Raw genomic sequence first — 21,094 nt, forward strand, 5'->3', positions numbered from 1 at the left:
TTTTACAGATGTTTGAGGCGTAGGTGTAACAAAAGTAAGGATGATGTTCTTGGTTGGAATTAGGCTATCTCTGACGTTCTTGCGTCTTAAACTCATTAGACCTTGGGAATTCTAGGATCCCAACCCTGGACCATGGGGTGAGAAACTTACGGCAATACCGTTAACCCTTGCAAGCAAGTCCACTAGTCAATTGATCCTGGCTGGGCCATTCAGGACTGCCCATCTTGCCGAAGCAGGGGCCAAAGTAGTGCAAGACTACCAGGATCCCCCTTTCCAGATGTCCATGGGTCGCACTGCATGGTGGCAGAGCATTGGACCCCAGTGATGGAGGTCTGGAAAAAAGGATAGCGAAAAAGATCAGGGGAAGTAGAGCGAAGAATACGGGAAGAAAAGGACCAGTACCATCACTGGGAGTTCCCCTCCACCACGATCAGGTGCCCCACATGGAGGGAATAACAGAGGGGATAATGTACATCTTTGTCTGACATCACCAGATTTAACATCAACCCATCTTCCTGTACTTTGTTCAATTATAACTGCTGACTTACAGCTAAAATAAAGACTAAGTATTGCTTGATATAATGCCCCATTAACAACAAAACAACTGTAGCGTATTGAATAGCGCTTCTCTCTTGGCACCCTGTCATATGCTTTTTCCTGATCTAAAACTTAAACACAGATTTTTGTCATATTCCCATGATTTCGCAACTATTTGTTGTGAAGTGAAAATCTGATCCTGACAGCCTCTATTTGACCTGAATCCGATTTGTTCTTCATGACGCTACTCTTCCACAATCCTTCTCAACCGTTTCTCAAGTATATTGGCATAAATCTTACCAGGAACACTCAGTAGAGAAATACCTCTAATTTTCACATTCAGTTTTATTTCCCTTTTTATATATATAGGTACTATGAGAGCTCTACTCCAATCATCTGGAATTTGGCCCTCTGTCCAGGCCCTTCTACACTATGCAGTGCAGCCACTGTAAGACTTTTATAAATCCATACTTCTATGGATTTATAGCCGCATTTCTAGTCGAATCATTTACTCCAGCTGTCTTTCCACATTTCAGGCTTTTGATGGCTTTTTCTACTTCAAGTATGGATATGTTATTCCTGGTTGCATGCCTGGTCGGTGTTTTTTTTTTTATCACTGTGCTGTCACTGTTTATTTCATTTAGCAATTTTTCAAAGTAATAACTCCGTACTTCAAGGATATCTTTTTATTCAGTTTTCATGTCACCTTTATCATCTCTAATCCCTTTTACAGCACTCTTTCCTCCATTTCTGAGATTCTTCAACAACTTCCATAATATCTTGCCACCTTCTTTGTTCTTACCAAAGTCTTCCCATGACTTTAGCTTAGCTAGTTTTACACAGAATTTAGCTCTCTCACATTTGTCTCTGTATTCGCTAAGAGCACAAGCTGATTTATTTGCCAGAAATTTTGATATGCTTTCTTTTATATATATATATTTGGTTTAATCCTTTATCCAAGCGTAAGCAAACAAAGTTTGCGCCTGAAGTATTTTCAGGACTAGGGCAACTTGTGGCAAGGTTGTTATAACTTCTCATCAACTTGCCCCAGTCTTGAAAATACTTCAGGCGCAAACTTTGTTTGCATACACTTGGATAAATGCATTAAACCAAATATATAACTGGTAACATAGCAAAGTGAAAAAACTTACATCGATATGCTTTCTTCTTTTCCTTCACTGCCGCTTTAACTTCCAGTGTCCACCATGGAATTCTGATTTTCCTATCCTTGCAGACAACCTCACCACATGTCTCTCTGGCTGAATCAATCGATGTTTTCTTAGACTTGCCAATGAATCTTCGAGGTTTGGTTCCTGTTCTGAAACTCTTTAATTTTTTCTTGACTAATCTTTGTGTATTTTAGTCTACAGTTCACATCTGAGAGATGCTCAACTTTTATTCTCTTTAAAACTTCAGGGTTAAAGAAAGATCAGAAATCTGCTGGAGGCCAAACACAACTACCAAGATTCTTTACATCTGACAAAATTACTATAACAATGGAATCAGAAAAGTTAAAAAACCACATCATTGAAATGGCATTGAAAAATACAGTACCTCTATCTTTTTTTTCACACCCAGCCTTTTTAGGCTTAATTGAAGAAATGGCTAGAAAATTTGGAGTTTCTATGGAAAGAAAAAGTATAAGGAGAAAATAAAATTTTAATAAAAACTGAAAGAACTTCTGTCTTTATTAAAACGGATGCATGCACACATCACAGAGTCAATTATTTTGCTATTAATGTTAGATTTGTTGATGAATACTATAAAATGATAACTCAGACATTGGGAGTAAACGACACTCACATCACAACAGCGAATATTTTGAAAAGTTCGTGGAAGATGTTTTAGAAGAATATGAAATAAAAAAAAGAGCAGGGTCTATGTATTGTAACAGATAATGCTTCAAAATGTTAAACACAATTGAAAAAAAAATGAATAAATTTGATAAAGAAATCACAAAAATATTAGAAGATGACATTTCTGCAAGTAATTCACAAACAGAAGAGAGAATCGAAATTTTAGATGGTATCACTGAAGAAGCATCTAAGCTAATTACAGTTCAACATATGCGTTGTGCTGTTCATACTCTGCAACTACTCTCATTGGCAAATAGCTGTTGCAGCTAAGAGCCTTTAAAACAGATGCTATTCTGCAGAGATGTGCTGGAAAAGGAGCCATTTTGGATCAGGATACAGGCTGGGGAAGCACTTATTTAATGATAAGGTGTTTGCTTGAGCTATAAGGCTTTCTTGATCAGGACAACATAAATGTTTCACTAACTGAAAGCCAGTGGGTGCAAGCAACAGAATTAGAAAGTCTACTTTCTCACTCTTTTACTGTCAAGTTGTAATGTGAGGATTTAATACCTGGTAAATTCTTGTTGGAGTGGAAGAGCTTGATGTACCACCTGAAGAAAAGTGGACAATTAATTGCTGATAGCATTCTATCTTCAATGAAGAAAAGAGAGAAACTCTTGCTGGATAATGAAATCCTGTTAGCTGCTATTTAATTGATCCAATAAACTATATTTTGTTGAGTAATGTTCAATTACAGCAATACCTTGCATAGTCCGGCTTCGATCAGTCCAGTTTTAAATCCTAAAAAATTAGTACACAAAATTATTTTTTTTATACATAAATGTTCAGTTAATTCCCTTTATACAGTCAAGTCTCTTTTTATGCAGTTTTAAAGTTACGCAATATGATATTTAAATTTTTTCGGGGGGGGTTCCCTGTTGTATATGTATGTACCTAGACTCAACGAGAATGTAAACCCGGCATTATGTTCAACGTCTTAATGTGTAAGCTATTTATGGTATGAGTAAGCAGTGGACATTTGTGAACTTTAATGTCGAATTAACGTCTATGTCTGTCAGTTTTCGATGTGCAAATCTACAATAAAGTTGATTTAATTAAATAAAAGATAATTAAATTTTAATAACATTTAAAAAAACTATATAATGAGTGCACAAAGAAAACGTGCAAGTGATTCTGTCACCAAGAAACGTAAATGGCCCACTTTAGAACATAAGCTCGATATAATCAAGCTTCACGAAGAAGGTGCATCCTTTGCTAAAACAGGCTGTGAAAAAGGAATGGACGACTCATCAGTTCGAAAACTTATGTAAAAAAAAAGATCAATACAAATCGCAAGGTATGGCTATGGCTTCTTATTTAAAAATAATGACAAAAACCAGAAGCACTCGAATGGTAAATATGGAGTGGCTATTATCCATTTGAATCGAAGACTTAATTCAAAGGCGAGTTCCGCTTACTCATATGGAAATTCAAGCCAAAGCATTAAGTCTTTACAATGACTTGAGGACTGTTGATGATATATCAAACAAAGGTGAGGGAACTAGTGAAAATTTTACGGCAAGTCGTGGGTGTTTTTTTTTCGTTTTAAGCAACGAACTAGTATTCACAATGTTCATATTGTTGATGAATCTGCTAGTCCAGATAAAGAGGCTGCTTTAAGATATCTCAAGGAATTGAGTGAAATCATATAAAAAGGTGGCTACAAAGATGAACAAATATTTAACGTTGATGAAACGGGATTATTCTGGAAAAAGTTGCAGTCACGCACTGCTATTCACGCACTGCTATTAGGTGGAAATGCAGCAGGGATTTCAAATTAAAACCAATGCTTGTGTACCGTGCAGAAAATCCTAGAGCTCTTAAAAATGTATCAAAAAATAATCTCCCAGTGTTGTGGCGTTCAAATAAGAAAGCATGAGTCACAAGAGTTTTATCTGAAGATTGGTTCACCAACTATTTTTGCCCTACAACAGAATGTTATTGCAGAGAAAAAGGATTAGATTTTAAGATTTTATTGATCTTAGATAATGCCCCGACGGGTCTTTGTGATTTAAATGAAAATGTACAAATAACTTTTCTTAAACCAAATACGACGTAAGTGATCCAACCAATGAATCACGGGGTCATTGCAGCATTTAAGGCCTATTATTTGCACTGTACTTTTTTGCAAGTCATAAAAGCTACAAAGGAGAAAATGCACACTTTAACGGAATTTTGGAAGAGCTACAACATCAGAAACATTATCGAAAATATAGGTGAAGCATGGCATGAATTAACGGCAAGCAATGTGAGAGCAGTATGGAAACATATCATACCACATTGTGCAAATGATTTCATTGGTTTTGAAACTCATTTTGCTGAAATCACTAATAACATAGTGTAATTTGGACAGTAACTTGGTTTCAAAGAGTCAGATTCCATCAAAGTAATTGAGTGCATTGAATCGAACACTAATGAACTGGATAATGAAACACTTATTAACATGGATGAACAACGAGCTTATGAAGAGCAGGAGGACAACTTAGACTGTGTTGAAGTGCCTGCATGAGAATTAACAGCTGAACAACTATCAAAAATTATTGCAATAGTTGAAACCTTGTCAAAGCATATTATGGAAGTTGATCCCAATATTGAACGTAGCCTTACAATTCATCGAACAATAAACAATACAATTCGTTGCTACACAGAAATGTATGAAGAGAAAAAAAACCAAAGAAGAAAAATGTGCAGACATCGATATTGCAATTTTTAGAGAATAAAAAATGAATTACGAAAAACGTGTATTTTTTGTTTAATTATTTTTGATAAAGACATTTGAATTTATTAATCTCGTTTTATTTATTGAAAAACAGGGAGAATATTTTTATTGGAACCAATTATCATTTTTTGTATGTATTTAGTTCCTCGATTAGTCTGGTTTCAAACAATCCGGGATATTGGTGAAACTGATTACCCGGTCTATGTCAGGTATTGCTGTACTACAGGCACTCTAAGAAGTAACAGTTCTCATGAAAATGTTACAAGTTTTACCTGAAACACCTGAAGTACTGGATGAAGCTAAAAGAATAGATAACTCAAGATCATCCTCTTCGAGTTGAAATGAAGAATTAGACTTTGAAGCCTATTTGGATAAAATGGAATGTTCAAAAGTATAATGACGTCGCTTATGCATTAAAAACCAGTAAATGTCAAAATAAAGGAATTTCAGCAAGAGTTCTTTAAATGATTAAAAGAAGCAGAAAAGAATGACTGCTCATCAAAACTGACTAGGAAGAAGCAATCCTTGTTTCTACAGAGGTTATCAGTAATTTTAACTGCAATGTCAACCCACCCAAGTCAGCGCTGAAAGACTTCTCAGAACTGAAATAGTCAAATCAGATTTAAGGGCTTCCATGAGCGAGGATCTGACAGAAGCAATTGTATTTATTAGAACAATTTAAAAAATTTTGGATTTCATTTATGATTTAACCCCTATTCTGCTGCTAGATGTTAAGCTTCTTTAAAAACATAGGGAACAATTTTTCAATCTTCTGCAATGTAATATTTCATATCCATTCATTTAAATTTTTTTATCCAAACAAAACTTTAATCTCAAAAAAAGGAACAGAACTGGTAGAGAAAGATGTTACTTAACTTCTTTTATAGTTTCTGTGTTTTATACCCTGTATTCCTATTATTTGATTATTATTTATAGCCTTTGATACAAAATATAACCTCAATTGACCAACGTTTTCATTTTCTAAATTTTGTCTTTTGCTTAAAATTTAAGGTTACTGAATGTTTGTAAATTTTTTAATAAATATAATTAAAAAGCCACAATGGCATAGTTATAGCCTTTAATCCCAAACTTTAACAACTCAGAGTTCTAAAAAATAGTCCAATGATTCACGTTGGCAATGACAAAATGCCCCGTATGTTGAGTACTTTCAATACATATAGGAAATAAATAACTGGTATATTTATTTCCTATAGATATATAAATAAAGTAGTCTGAGTCAAAGGTTTTATGTACCGACCCCACAGCCCTGGTTCAAACAGAACATTATTATTATATAGCATCTCCACAGAGTCAGATAACATAACTGCAAGCAGTCATGGTACACTACACTAATCTACTAAACATCCAGAAATACCTTGCATGTGTATTTCTGGATGTTAATTTTATGCGTTCTCTGGCCAGGTCACATGTTTTTAGGAGGGAAAAGTTCAGACTTTCTGGGCGCAACAATAATCTACTATCATTGTGTGAGACAATATAACTTAACTTCAAAATTTCAGATCAAGATTTCTTGTGCCATGGTACAAATAGGGGTGCTTAAGGGTCAAAGCTGTATAACTGAGAGGAGACCTCCACATAACCTTTAAAGGAATGCGGAGAACCGACCAGGGCTTCTTACCTAATGTCCAATCCTCACCTTCTCGTGGTGCACCCTGTTGGGTATCTACTTGGATACTGAACGAACGAGGATGGGCTGGCAATTTGGGATTTAGCCGACCAAATTGTATTCTTATTGGTTAAACCAAAATAAAAAATGATGGTACAACATGACAAAATTTCATGCCGCCTGGGGCGTCGCCCGGTTAAACAAGGCCCCGATTGTTTTCGCCAGGGAACCAGGGCGAACAGCGAAAAGTCAGCTACTGGAACAAATCTGAAAACAAACCCCAACTCAACATCACCAGAGTTAAAGATCAGTATTATCAACATAAGAAGCCTGAATGGCAAACAAATGGAGCTAGCTGAGGAATTAGATAAGTATCAGATCGACATAATAAGGGTGACTGAAACAAAAAAGACAAAAACCTGGTGAGATCTTTCTGAGCAATAAATACAAAATATTATATTCAGGCAATGACAATCAAGGAAAAGAAGGAGTAGCCATAGTATTTAACACAAAATACAAGGCTAATTTTCTTGAATGGCAGTCAGTCTCAAGTAGAGTAATGTGGGCAAATAAGAGTATGGGGAACTGGACAATGAGACTTATTTGTGCCTATGGTCCCACAGAAGGTTCTACTAAGGTAGAAGTGGAGGAATTTTTTGAGGATTTAGAAAAAGCAACTGACACAATGAAAAAGGAAAAGTTGGTCCTTGTTGGGGATCTAAATAGCAGAGTAGGATATGACTGTGAGACATACAAAAATATTTTGGGAAAATTTAGAGAAAAGAGCAAAGCTAATAATAATGGCAAATATCTCTTGAATTTCTGCTCAGGACATGGACTGGTTATTACTAACACCATGTTCCAACATAAAAATGTGCACAAATTCACATGGAGAGAAGAGGCTGGGAATAAGAAAAGTCTCATTGACTTTGTTATTGTTGATAGTGATGTTTACTCCCTGATGCAGGACACCAGAGTGTACAGAGGATTTGAAATTGGAAGTGATCACTATTTAGTCTTGAGCAGGATAAAATTGAATTTCATATTGAAAAGAATAACATGTAAGAAAGTTTTAAAGCGAATAAAAGTTGAACAGCTCTCAGATGTGAACTGTAGACTAAAATACACAAAGATTATTGAAGAAAAAATGAAAGAGTTTGAGAACAGGAATGAAACCTTGGAGATTCAGTGACAAACTCTGAAGAAAACGTTGATTGATTCTGCCAGAGAGGCATGTGGTGAGGTTGTCTGCAAGGATAAAAAAATCAGAACTCCCTGGTGGACACAGGAAGTTAAAGAGGCAGTGAAGGAAAAGAAGAAAGCATATCAAAAGTTCCTCTCAAATAAGTCAGCTTGTGGTCTTAGAGAATACAGACACAAATGTAAGAATGCTAAACACTGTGTAAAACTAGCTAAACAAAAGTCATGGGAGGACTTTGGCAAGAATATAGAAAATAAATATCAAGAAGGTGGTAAAATATTCTGGAGGTTGTTGAAGAAGCTTAGGAATGGAGGAAAGAGTGCTGTAAAAGGAGTTAGAGATGATAAAGGTGACATGAAAACAGGAGAAAAAGATATCCTTGAAGTATGGAGTAATTACTTTGAAAAACTGCTAAATGAAACAAGCAGTGATGACAGCACAGTGGTAAAAAACACTGACCAGGCATGCAGTCAGGAATACATATCCATACTTGAAGTAGAAAAAGCCATCAAAGGTTTGAAATGTGGAAAGGCAGCAGGAGTAGATGATATTCGACCAGAAATGCTGAGGTACGGTGGTATAAGAGTCTTACAGTGGCTGCACTGCATAGTTCTGAAAGCCTGGACAGAGGGACAAATTCCCGATGATTGGTAGCTCATAGTACCCATATATAAAAAGGGAAATAAAACTGAATGCGAGAATTACAGAGGTATTTCCCTACTGAGTGTTCTTGGCAAGATCTATGCAAGTATACTTGAGAAACGGTTGAGAAGAATTGTGGAAGAAAAGCTTGGTGAAGAACAAGCTGGATTCAGGCCAAATAGAGGCTGTCAGGATCAGATCTTCACTTTACGACAAATAGTCGAGAAAGCATGGGAATATAACAAAGATCTGTATTTAAGTTTTGTTGATTTGGAGAAGGCTTATGACAAGGTGCCAAGAGAGAAGCTATTCAATACGTTGCAGTTATATGGTGTCGGTGGGGCATTATATCAAGCAATACTTAGTCTTTATTTGAATTGTAAGTCAGCAGATAGAATTGAAGTAAGTACAGGAAGATGGTTTAATGTTAAATCTGGTGTGAGACAAGGATGTACATTATCCCCTCTGTTATTCATTATCTATATGGATCACATTATGAAGGAAAGTGGTATTAAAAATGATATCGAAATTGGAGATGTTAATGTGAGCTCTTTGCTTTATGCGTATGATGTTATACTTCTAAATAAATCCGCTACAAGTCTGCAAGATTCTCTGACTAAATTGAATAGCTGTTGTAATAGATATGGTATGAAGGTCAGCAATAAAAAGACAAAGACAATGAAAATAGGCAGAATCATTGAAAATGTCAACTGTGTTGTGAATGGAGAACCTGTGGAACAAGTAAAACAATTCAGCTACTTCGGCACGATTTTTACTGAAGATGGTAAATTAAATATAGAAATAGACAACAGAATCAGCAAAGCTGGTATGGTGGGAAGTCAAGTGCATAAATTCATATGGAATAAGAGAGAAATTAGTCGGAACACTAAATTAGCTGTATACAAGACAGTGTTCAAACCAGTTTTAACTTATGGATCTGAGAGCTGGGTCAGAAGTAAAACACTTGACCAAAGACTAGAGACCACAGATATGAGAGTCCTGAGAAAGATTATAGGCGTGAACAGATGGCATCAATGGCAATATCATATTAAAAACGAGGATATTAGGAAAGAACTTCACATTGTCAGCATCCAGGAATGCGTTAGCAGAGCTAATCTCAGGTGGTATGGTCACTTAAACAGAATGGGTGAGGAAAGATTAGCAAAACAAGTGTTCTCTGCCAGGCTGGCAGCAAAACGACCCAGAGGAAGACCAAGATATAGGTGGATTGATACGGTACAAAGTGCCTTAGACGATAGAAATATAAGATCTGATAATGTTGGAGTTTTGACAAGTAACAGACTGATTTGGAAGAAAATTGTAGATGGGAAGTTAGTAATGATGTAAATTTTTCATGTAGTACTATCATATCATGTACACCCCTTAAGGGTACATGGCAGGAATTTGATGATGTCGATACAAATAACCCCCCCCCCCCAAAGGTACATATCATGTTGTTGTTCTTCCAACTATGTTTACAAAGCATAGGCTTTTAAGTCCCACTGATATCAGATGTGCTATCCACTTATCATTTTATTCTACCCACTCTAATAATTGGCTTCTCTCTCTCTCTCCCAACTTCTGATAATATACTTCTCACTGGGAAGTATATTATCAGATACCGAGAAGTTCTGAAATTCATGAGAGGGTACATCATGGTTACATCACCCACAGAGAATATTAGAACTTACTGTTTAAGTCTCTTCAGAAAACTATGAAATCTCTTATAAGATTTCCTCATGTCTCAACAAGGATTTTAACAAAGTTATTTGCTTGCAAGGGAGTCTGAACAAAAACTCATTTTGCATAACATATGGAAACTCTTCATTTGGTGATGTAGCGGTATGAGACCTTTACTTCATCACTTGCCTTCAAGGATATACAAAACTAATATCTAATATCTTGTGTAATGAAGTGATTCATGTACATGATCTCCTATGAAAGCTATCATATATTTAAAAAAAAAACCTACCAGTTATTGGTAGGTTTTTTGCCATCTACTTGATTATTCACTCATTTGCATGACTGGCTGTCAAGTACATAGCATTTTCAACCTCTAGGTTCTGGTTTCGAAAGTTCTTTAGGTGGTAGACAATACATGTAATTCTCATTATATGTGGGAGATCGCTTTCAGAATCACCACATATATTGAAAATGCATAATATGGAAGGCATGTAATATGAGATAATACAGGTGACGCATTCAAAAATGGACGCGATTTCAATCTATCAAAATTAATTTAAAAGAAAATGCGCCTATTTCTCACATGTTAAGACATAAGAGCGATAAATAAAATATTTGGTATATAAAAAACAACTATCAAAGTGGTTTATTTAAGAATAATACATTATGCAAGTCTCTCAAAAAATATTTGCTGATAATCTGTGATGTTATCCAGCCCTTCTTATTTGCTCTCCAAACAAAAGGCAATCTTGCCTTTGAGTGATACAAAAGAGGTGAGAGGTCTTATTTTGTAGTGCCCAGAAGTACTGTCTCCCACAAGCAAACTGCAGTGGTCTTTGGGGGCTTTAAATTCATTGCTGTCTTCTTTAGAATGGATATGCAGATAAGGGGCATACATTCCGAATAAATTTAACCTAGATGAAATGTGCTAGGTTCATCTAGGTTAAACACCTGCTTCGGTGTGCAACTCCCTTATGCTACCTTTGATTTGAAGAGATCATGAAATTCTTCAACTACAACAAGATCTGCAGTTGCAGTCTCACTAATCATGTTGAGATTGCATAGCAACTCTTATAGCAGTCAAACGATCATAATTCACAGCAAAACATGTTAGTTGCCTTTTATTTTTCATCAGACCTTCATATTTACCACTTGCTTGGAGACAAAAAAAAATGGACACTGAGCACATTGGATGAAGGTAGGAAGACGTGCACTCTTCTGTGACCAGGAAGAAAAGCCTTATGTATCAAAACAAAATGTTGTATATATAAAAATGCAGTTAATGAAAGCATGTATAATGAGAGTTACCTGTATTATCACTGGGGGTAGCAATTTATGACAGCCATGCCTCATGGAGCCTGACAATGAAATTATCATCATCATACAACTGCTTGACAATATCAATAATATTAAAATCACATATATGCACCCTCAAGAGGAGTCTAGAATACTATGACAAGTACATGATTATGTTAGTAATCTCCTGTAAATAATTTTCCTGCAAAATAGTCACTTGTCAGCATTCCGAATATGGTCATATACTTCTGATTGCATCAATCCATTTAGTTTCCTAGGTCTTTTTTTTTTCAGTCATCTTGCAGCAAATATCTGTTTTGCTAACCTATCTTCTCACATTCTGTTAAGAGACACCACTTGAGATTAGATTTGTTCACTCATTGTTGAATAACAAAAATGCCGAGTTACTTCTTAATATTTTCTTAATATCATACTGCCAAAAGTTTTCATTACTGTTTCAATTTCAGCAGCAAAAGGCAATTCAGCATGTCGATATAAGATTTGGCATGTCTCTCTTTAAGTTGGCGAATACATAAAAAATACATCATAAAATGTAGCAGCTGTGTTATGTGTAAAAGTAAATAAAACAAGTCACAGGAAGAATGGTAAAAATACAGAAAATAGATTCAGAAAGGAGGCAAAAATGTTCGCAAGGCAATTGAAAAATCTTCAAGATGGAGGAAACAGCTATAAAAGGAATTAAAAGATAACAGTGACATATAAACCAACTATATTTTAGATTAGATATCTGGAGTAATTAATTTGAAAGACACACAACTGAAACAAAGAGTAACAGAAAATAATCAAGAGGAATGCAATCAGGAGTATCTCAGTATTTGAAGTACACAAAATTATCCAATGACAAAACAAAAATGCTGACACATGGAAATATATAAAAGTTTTACAGTGGTTATACTGCATAATTTTTATAACTATGAAAACAGCCAGGAATATGGAAAACTTCAATAGTATTCCTAATGGAGAACCTATACAAGTAAAATATTTCAGCCATAAAGGTACATTTTCAGTAAAGGTAGCAAATTAAATATGGAAATAATTGAAGCTAATAATGGCACAGTGTAAACAGAATGAGTTTATATGAAATAATGAGCCAAACACTAAACTAGCAGCAAACAATAGTGTTTAAACCAATTTTAAGTTTGTACATAAGTGTATTAATTCAAACACTATCTTAAGGATACATATCAGAAAACTGACGAAGTTCTAGTGACAGTAATCGTCTAGACAAAAACAAATGTCTGGCTACGGGAAAGGTACCCAGGGAATGGAAAGAAGATAAGATAGTGCCATTGCATAAAGGCGGTAGAAGACTGGAAGTGTCTAATTATAAGCCAGTTTGTGTGTCATCAGTGGAGAAATTAGTGAAGGACCATATACAGCATTGAGCAGATGAGGGTAATGTTATCTGTAAGAATCAACATGGATTTGTTAAGGGGCACTCTTGCTTTAGTAATATGATTGCCTTCTATAATAAAGTGATAAGAGCAGCTGATGAGGGATTTTGCAAAGGCATTTGATATGGTACCACATGATAAACTGATAAGTTGCAGCACATGTGCTTAGATGTCGGGCTAGTCAAATGGATTCAGGATTTGCTGTCTGATAGGTATCAGAGAGTTGTGTATGGTGGGGCAATATCAAGGAGGCAAAAGGTTACAAGTGGGGTTTCACAACCTTTATATCAATGACATTGTCAATGGATTGCAAGGGGATATTCAGTTGTTTGCAGATGTGGTAGCCCTTCAAGAGGATTTGAATAAACTGGACAGATGACCAAATGAATGGGGTGTCGGTTTAATGCAGCAAAATTTAAAGTCTTGAAGTTTGGGATACATTGATGGGAGGCTGCATACTCAATTGGAGGAGCTGTACTGGAGGAAGTAGTGGAGACAAGAGATCTGGAGGTGGTGATTGATAGAAAAATGAAATTCAGGGGAGCATATTGCAAAGGTGGTGAAGGTAACCCAGAGGATTGCTGCAAAACTGAGAAGCACGCTGACCTGCCGAAATAAAAGCGTTATCATTCCATTGTATAAGACTCTGATCAGACCACACAGACTATTGTTCTCAAATTTGTCCACAGGATTTGAAGGGGATAAATTAACTGTGAAAAGGGTTCAGAGGTGGATAACAAAGATGGTTTCAGGACAGTACAATGTTAGTTATGGGGACTGGACTGGCTGAGGGAATGTGGACAGCAGAGTGTGGTGAACAGAAGGAGAGGTGATATGATCGAGACCTTTAAACTGCTGAGAGGCAATTAAAGGGTTGACATTGGGGAGTTCTTTCACTTGGTGGAACAGCAGGAAGGAACGATGACAAGGGACCATCCCTGGAAGTTACGAAAAGGAAGCTGTGAGCAAGAGGGTGAAGAGTGTGTTCTTTGCATGGAGGGTGGTTGAACCGTGGAATGCATTGCCTGATAGAGTGGTGAGAGCAAAAACTGTCAATGAGTTCAAGGAGTGGTATGATAGACTTTGTGTTTCCTAGGAAGGTCCTCTCACGATGAGTCTCTTGACTCCATGGAGGCCTAAATAATAATAATAATAATAATAAATGTTATTTTCCAAAATCACAAAGTTAGATCATGCTCTTAAAAAATTTGGCTAAATCCTAAGTACTCGAAATCAAAAACAATGTTACATATTTGTGATGCTAACAAAGAAAAAAATGCTGCAGAAGTGAAAAAATCCTCTTCAAGGGTAACAGCTCAAATATTACAAAGTTCAACAAGAGCATTCCAAAAACTAAAACCAACAATGGTCGGATGTTTTTGTGTCCCATTCATCTTTCCATTTAATTATTCTCTTTTTGCATTCTGCTGACATGCTTTTGCTACTACAAACACCTCTTAAAATACCACACATACACTTACCATATCATAAATTCAAAAGTGAGGCAAAGAATCATTTCTTTTGCCACTCCAAGAGATAACATGATAAAGATTCGAAGGAAATAACTCATCTGGCTTGAACTTATTAGCAGATCTAACAGCCTCACAAAGCAAATCCCTGAAGGACTCATTCCAAAGAAAGTTGATCAGAAGATTCATTTGAAGAACTGAAAGTGTAATCAAAAAATGATTGAATGATTTCTGAAGAATATTTCCTAATATCTGCTGCCCAACTATGGACTACAGGAAGTAGAAGATCGTGAGGAGATTAATTAGGTATCCACTTAAATAATCCAAAATGTAAATTAAACAGTTAAATGAATATCAAATTATAAAATTAAATAATTTTATAATTTGAATTATTAATTATAAGCAATAAAACTCATTTTTTACTATTTGTAAATACATTATACATTTATTGTAATAGCAATAAAACAAACCTCATCCATGGAAAGACATCGCCTAGCAGAGGTGGGCTTATGACAGTTATCCTCAATAGAATTTTGATGAACCATGCTTGGATTGTTGTCACAAATTTGATTTAAAGGTTTGTTCAGCAAGTTATTAAAATTGGTGGGAAATGGAGTATCACTGCTATCCTGTATTTAAAAAAAAATAAACAAACAAATAAAATATCAGCAAAATTGTGAAAAAATAAAGTGTAGCTGAAGTTAGATAACTAGGAGACTTCCACCTAACCTGTAGTAAAATAAACCTAGATTCAGTCTCAATCTGATCTCTAATTTATGGATGGCATGAGACACCAGTTAAAAAGGCCCTACTACTTTCAAATGAGAAACAAGGTAAAAACAAAAGTCACCTAACTAAAGAAAATCTTAAATGAACATCAATGGAAAGAAGGTGGAGTCAGCAAGGAAATGGAAAGTATGGTTACATAACTGATGCCAAGATTAAAGCAAATGAAGTCCTTTTAAATTAGGGTATGCAGGATAACAGAATATTACCCTTAGATTGAATAGATGACAGCTGTTAAATCACTAAAACTTAGTCACAGTACTATGCATATGATGAAAATTAAATATAATTAAAGCATTATTTTTACTGTTATTTTTGTAGTGTGTTCAAGCATGATACAAATGAATGAGAATATGTTTTAATTTCTATGATTCTAAGTTGAAGGTTTTAATGGAATAGCTATTTATTAGTAAATGACCTTAAATATCACAGCCAATGTCGGCTCCTTCCTGCAGCCGACATTGGCAGCAACCACAACATGGTCATCACAACTGTGAATACGAAAATGAGAGAAATATTACCTACAAAATCAACTCGTAAAAGATATAATATAGAAAAATTAAAAGATCCCCAAATAAATATACTATATAAATACAAATTAAAACAAATTTTTGATTTTTTGACACAAGCTTGAAGAAATATAATAATATCGAATCTAAAACCAAATACTTCTCACAAAAAATAACTGAGACAGCTGAAGAAATCCTTGGATACAAAAGGAAAATAAATAAACCATGGATAACCAAAAATATTTTGGACCTATGCGATGAAAGAAGATATTTGAAATTTCATATTAATAGTGGTGATAACAGAGAACAGTATAAAAATATTACTAAGATCATTAAAAAAGAAATCAAACATGCTAGAAACTTATGGATATTAGATGAATGCAAAAATATAGAAGAGAACTTAAATAAAAATAATTCTAAAAGTGCTTTTCAAATTATCGATAAGTTAACCAAACCTTTTACTGCAATTAATTGGAGCATAGAAGATGAAACTCCTATCACAGACAACCAGAAAATAGTTGATAGATGGAAATGTTACACAACCAAGCTTTTTCAAAAGGACCCGCAACTGACTGACAATATTTTGCCAGGTTCGGAGGAAGGAGATTACCCAATATTAAAAGAAGTCATTGCAGCAGTTAGCTCCTCAAAAATTGGAAAATCACCCAGCATTGATGGTGTTACAATGGAACTGATATGCGAATGAGGTGACATCATTATAGATACCTTGCTAAATTAATTCCAGGACGTATGGAACACAGAGACTTGACCTTCTGTCCTTGTACTTATTCCTAAAAAGGGAAACAGCAATAAATGGCAACTGCAGAACAATAAGCCTTAATAGCATCTAAGCAAAATTCTGTTAAAAATATATACTCAAGAATTGAAAAGAAAATAGAAAGCAGACTATCAGATGAACAAGCAGGTTTTCGGAAGTCCAGAAGTACAATCGACCATATTTTTACAATACACATACTAGGCAAAAAATAGATAGAACATAACAAAATAATCTGTCACAACTTTTTATCATCATCATCAAATTCCTGCCATGTACCCTCAAGGGGTGTAAAGGATATGATAGTACTACGAAAAAAATTACATCAGTACTAACTTCCTGTTACTTGTCAAGACTCCAACATTATCAGAGCTTATATTTCTATCATCTAAGGCACTTTGTACCACATCAATCCACCTATATCTTGGTCTTCCTGTGGGTCGTTTTCCTAATCTTTCCTCGTCCATTCTGTTTAAGTGACCATACCATCTGATATTAGCTCTGCTAACGCATTCCTGGATGTTGACAATGTCAAGTTCTTTCCTAATATCCTCGTTTTTAATATGATATTGCCATTGATGCCATCTGTTCACGCCTCTAATCTTTCTCAGGACTCTCATATCTGCCGTCTCTAGTCTTTGGTGAAGTGTTTTACTTCTGACGCAGCTCTCAGATCCATAAGTTAAAACTCGTTTGAACACTGTCTTGTACACAACTAATTTAATGTTCTGACTAATTTCTCTCTTATTCCATATGAATTTATTCAACTGACTTCCCACCATACCAGCTTTGCTGATTCTGTTGTCTATTTCTATATTTAATTTACCATCTTCAGTAAAAATCGTGCCTAAGTAGCAGAAATGTTTTACTTGTTCCACAGGTTCTCCATTCACAACACAGTTGACATTTTCAATGATTCTGCCTATTTTCATTGTCTTTGTCTTTTTATTGCCGACCTTCATGCCATATCCATTACAAGAGCTATTCAATTTAGTCAGAGAATCTTGCAGACTTGTAGTGGATTTATTTAGAAGTATTACATCATCCGCATAAAGAAAAGAGCTGCCATTAACATCTCCAATTTTAATATCATGTTTAATACCACTTTCCTTCATAATGTGATCCATATAGATAATGAATAACAGAGGGGATAATGTACATCCTTGTCTCACATCAGATTTAACATTAAACTACCTTCCTGTACTTCCTTCAATTCTAACTGCTGACTTACAACTCAAATAAAGACTAAGTATTGCTTGATATAATGCCCCATTGACACCATATAACTGCAGCATATTGAATAGCTTCTCTCTTGGCACCTTGTCATATGCATTTTCCAAATCGACAAAACTTAAATACAGATCTTTGTTATATTCCCATGCTTTCTCAACTATTTGTCATAAAGTGAAGCTCTGATCCTGACAGCCTATATTTAGCCTGAATCCAGCTTGTTCTTCACCAAGCTTTTCTTCCACAATTCTTCTCAACCGTTTCTCTAGTATACTTGCATAGATCTTGCCAAGAACACTCAGTAGGGAAATACCTCTGTAATTCTCACATTCAGTTTTATTTCCCTTTTTATATATGGGTACTATGAGAGCTCTACTCCAATCATCAGGAATTTGTCCCTCTGTTCAGGCATTCTGAATTATGCAGTGCAGCCACTGTAAGATTCTTATACCACCAAACTTCAGCATTTCTGGTCAAATATCATCTACTCCTGCTGCCTTTCCACATTTCAAGCCTTGAATGGCTTTTTCTACTTCAAGTATGGATATGTATTTCTGACTGCATCCCTGTAGAGTGTTTTTTACCACTGTGCTCTCATTGCTTATTTCATTTAGCAGTTTTTCAAAGTAATTGCTCCATACTTCGAGGATAACTTTTTCTCAATTTTTCATGTCACCTTTATCATCTCAAACTCCTTTTACAGCACTCTTTCCTCCTTTCCTAAGCTTCTTCAACAACCTCCAGAATATTTTACCACCTTCTTGATATTTATTTTCTATATTCTTGCCAAAGTCCTCCCATGACTTTTGTATAGCTAGTTTTACACACTGTTTAGCTTTCTTACATTTGTCTATGTATTCTCTAAGAGCACAAACTGACTTATTTGACAGGTACTTTTGATATGCTTTCTTCTTTTCCTTCACCGCCTCTAACTTTCTGTGTCCACCATGGAGTTATAATTTTTCTATCCTTGCACACGACTTCACCACATGCCTCTCTAGCTGAATCGATCAGTGTTTTCTTCAAGGCTTGGTACTGAATCTCCAAGGTTTGGTTCCTGTTCTCAAACTCTTTCATTTTTTCTTCAATAATCTTTGTGTATTTTAGTCTACAGTTCACATCTGAAAGCTGCTCAACTTTTATTCGCTTTAAAACTTTCTTACATGTCATTCTTTTCAATATGAAATTCAATTTTATCCTGCTCAAGACTAAATAGTGATCACTTCCAATTTCAAATCCTCTGTACACTCTGGTGTCCTGCACCAGGGAGAAAACATCACTATCAACAATAACATAGTCAATGAGACTTTTCTTATTCCTAGCCTCTTCTCTCCATGTGAATTTGTGCACATATTTATGTTGGAACATGGTGTTAGTATTAACCAGTCCATGTCCTGAGCAGAAATCCAACAGATATTTGCCATTATTATTAGCTTTGCTCTTTTCTCCAAATTTTCCCAAAATATTTTTTGTATGTCTCACAATCATTTCCTACTCTGCTATTTAGATCCCCAACAAGGACCAACTTTTCCTTTTTCATTGTGTCAGTTGCTTTTTCTAAATCCTCAAAAAATTCCTCCACTTCTACCTTAGTAGAACCTTCTGTGGGACCACATGCACAAATAAGTCTCATTGTCCAGTTCCCCATTCTCATATTTGCCCACATTACTCTACTTGAGACTGACTGCCATTCAAGAAGATTAGCCTCGTATTTTGTGTTGAATACTATGGCTACTCCTTCTTTTCCTTGATTGTCATTGCCTGAATATAACATTTTGTATTTATTGCTCAGAAAGATCTCACCAGTTTTGGTCTTTTTTGTTTCAGTCACCCCTATTATCTCGATTTGGTACTTATCTAATTCCTCAGCTAGCTTCATTTCTTTGCCATTCAGGCTTCTTATGTTGATAGTACCTATCTTTAACTCTGGTGATGTTGAGTTTGGGTGTGCTTTCAGATTTGTTCCAGTAGCTGACTTTTCGATGTCGCCCGGGCAAAAACAACATGGGCTCGAGTGACGCCCAAGCCGGCATGAAATTTTGTCATGTTGTACCATTATTTTGTATATTGGTTTAAGCCAATAAGAATAAAATTTGGGGCTAAATCCCAAATTGCCAGCCCATCCTCGTTCGTTCAGTATCCAGGTAGATACCCAACAGGGTGCACCATGAGAAGGTGAGGATTGGACATTAGGTCAGAAACCCTGGTCGGTTCTCCACATTCCTCTAAAGGCTATGTCGAGGTCTCCTCTCAGTTATACAGCTTTGACCCTTAAGCACCCCACACAACTTTTTAGACCTTCAAAAAGCTTTTGACTCAATATGGCATGAGGCATTATGGAAAACTTTAGAACATTATGGTATTGATAACAAAATCATTAGGATTATTAAATCTCTTCATTCCTCATCTGATATGAGAATTGAAATTAAAAATTAGAGCAGTGAACCGTTCCGGGCAGAATGGATGCAAGACAGGGATGCATCTTGTCCCTCTTCTTTTTAATAGTTTACTGGAATATGTCATAGATGAAGCTCTTCATGAATATGACACTGGAATAGTAGGTGGACTAACAATAAATAACTTACGATTTGCAGACAATATTGATCTTCTGGCAGAAAGCGAAGAAGAATTACAAGAGATAACCAGCTGCGCTTTCGGAACATTAAAAAAAATATGGATAACAATAAATCTACAAAAAACAAAAACAATGATAATCTCAAAATCATACATTATTTTTAAAGATACAAATTGGCAATAAACAAATTGAGAATGTAAACAAGTTCACTTATCTAGGAAGCACGTTGAATCAAGATTAAATTCCAAATTATTAAGGCAACCGTGGCCCTACAGAAGTTAAAACCATTGTGGGGAATAACAGAATAGCAATCACAACCAGACTAAGACTAATTGACACCTTGGTGAATTCTATCCTCTTGTATGGTTGTCAAGGAAATAAAAACTTACAGAAGACTTTTGAGAATTCCCTATACCACTCACAAAACCAATGAAAATGTACAAAAACTGACTGATTCAATAGATGGGAGAAGGGAAAATATTCTGACAGTCATCAGAAGAAGACAGATGAAATGGTTCGGACATGTGGAGATGGCTAATCGCATTCCAAAGCAAACAATAGAAGGAATCGTTCCAGGACCGACCTCGATTAAAATGGACTGATACCATCAAAAAATAGACAAATTCCTCCCTTTCTCAACTGACATCAAGAACAAGAGACTGAGACAATTGGAGGAGGTTAACAAAGAATATCACCTACCAGCCATGAATGACCCACGAATGGTCCATCTAAGACTACAGGAGAGAAGAAGACCTTAAATAATAAACAACCTAG

General features: G+C 35.5%; 1 protein-coding gene across 3 annotated transcripts in view; it reads right to left on the minus strand.

The window, feature by feature from the left end:
• Positions 1-21,094, minus strand: part of LOC150106324 (M-phase inducer phosphatase-like) — a 349,715-nt gene that overhangs the window by 120,958 nt on the left and 207,663 nt on the right. For all 3 annotated transcript variants that reach the window (XM_090392364.1, XM_090392361.1, XM_090392362.1), the window contains exon 9: positions 14,916-15,074. In XM_090392364.1, the coding sequence (XP_090248490.1) occupies positions 14,916-15,074 (159 nt within the window). The remainder of the gene's footprint in view (positions 1-14,915; positions 15,075-21,094) is intronic.

The sequence above is a fragment of the Typopeltis vanoorti genome, chromosome 5 (assembly GCF_054136105.1).
Source record: "Typopeltis vanoorti isolate ZY-2024b chromosome 5, IOZ_Tvanoo_1.0, whole genome shotgun sequence".
NCBI lineage: Eukaryota > Metazoa > Arthropoda > Arachnida > Uropygi > Thelyphonidae > Typopeltis > Typopeltis vanoorti.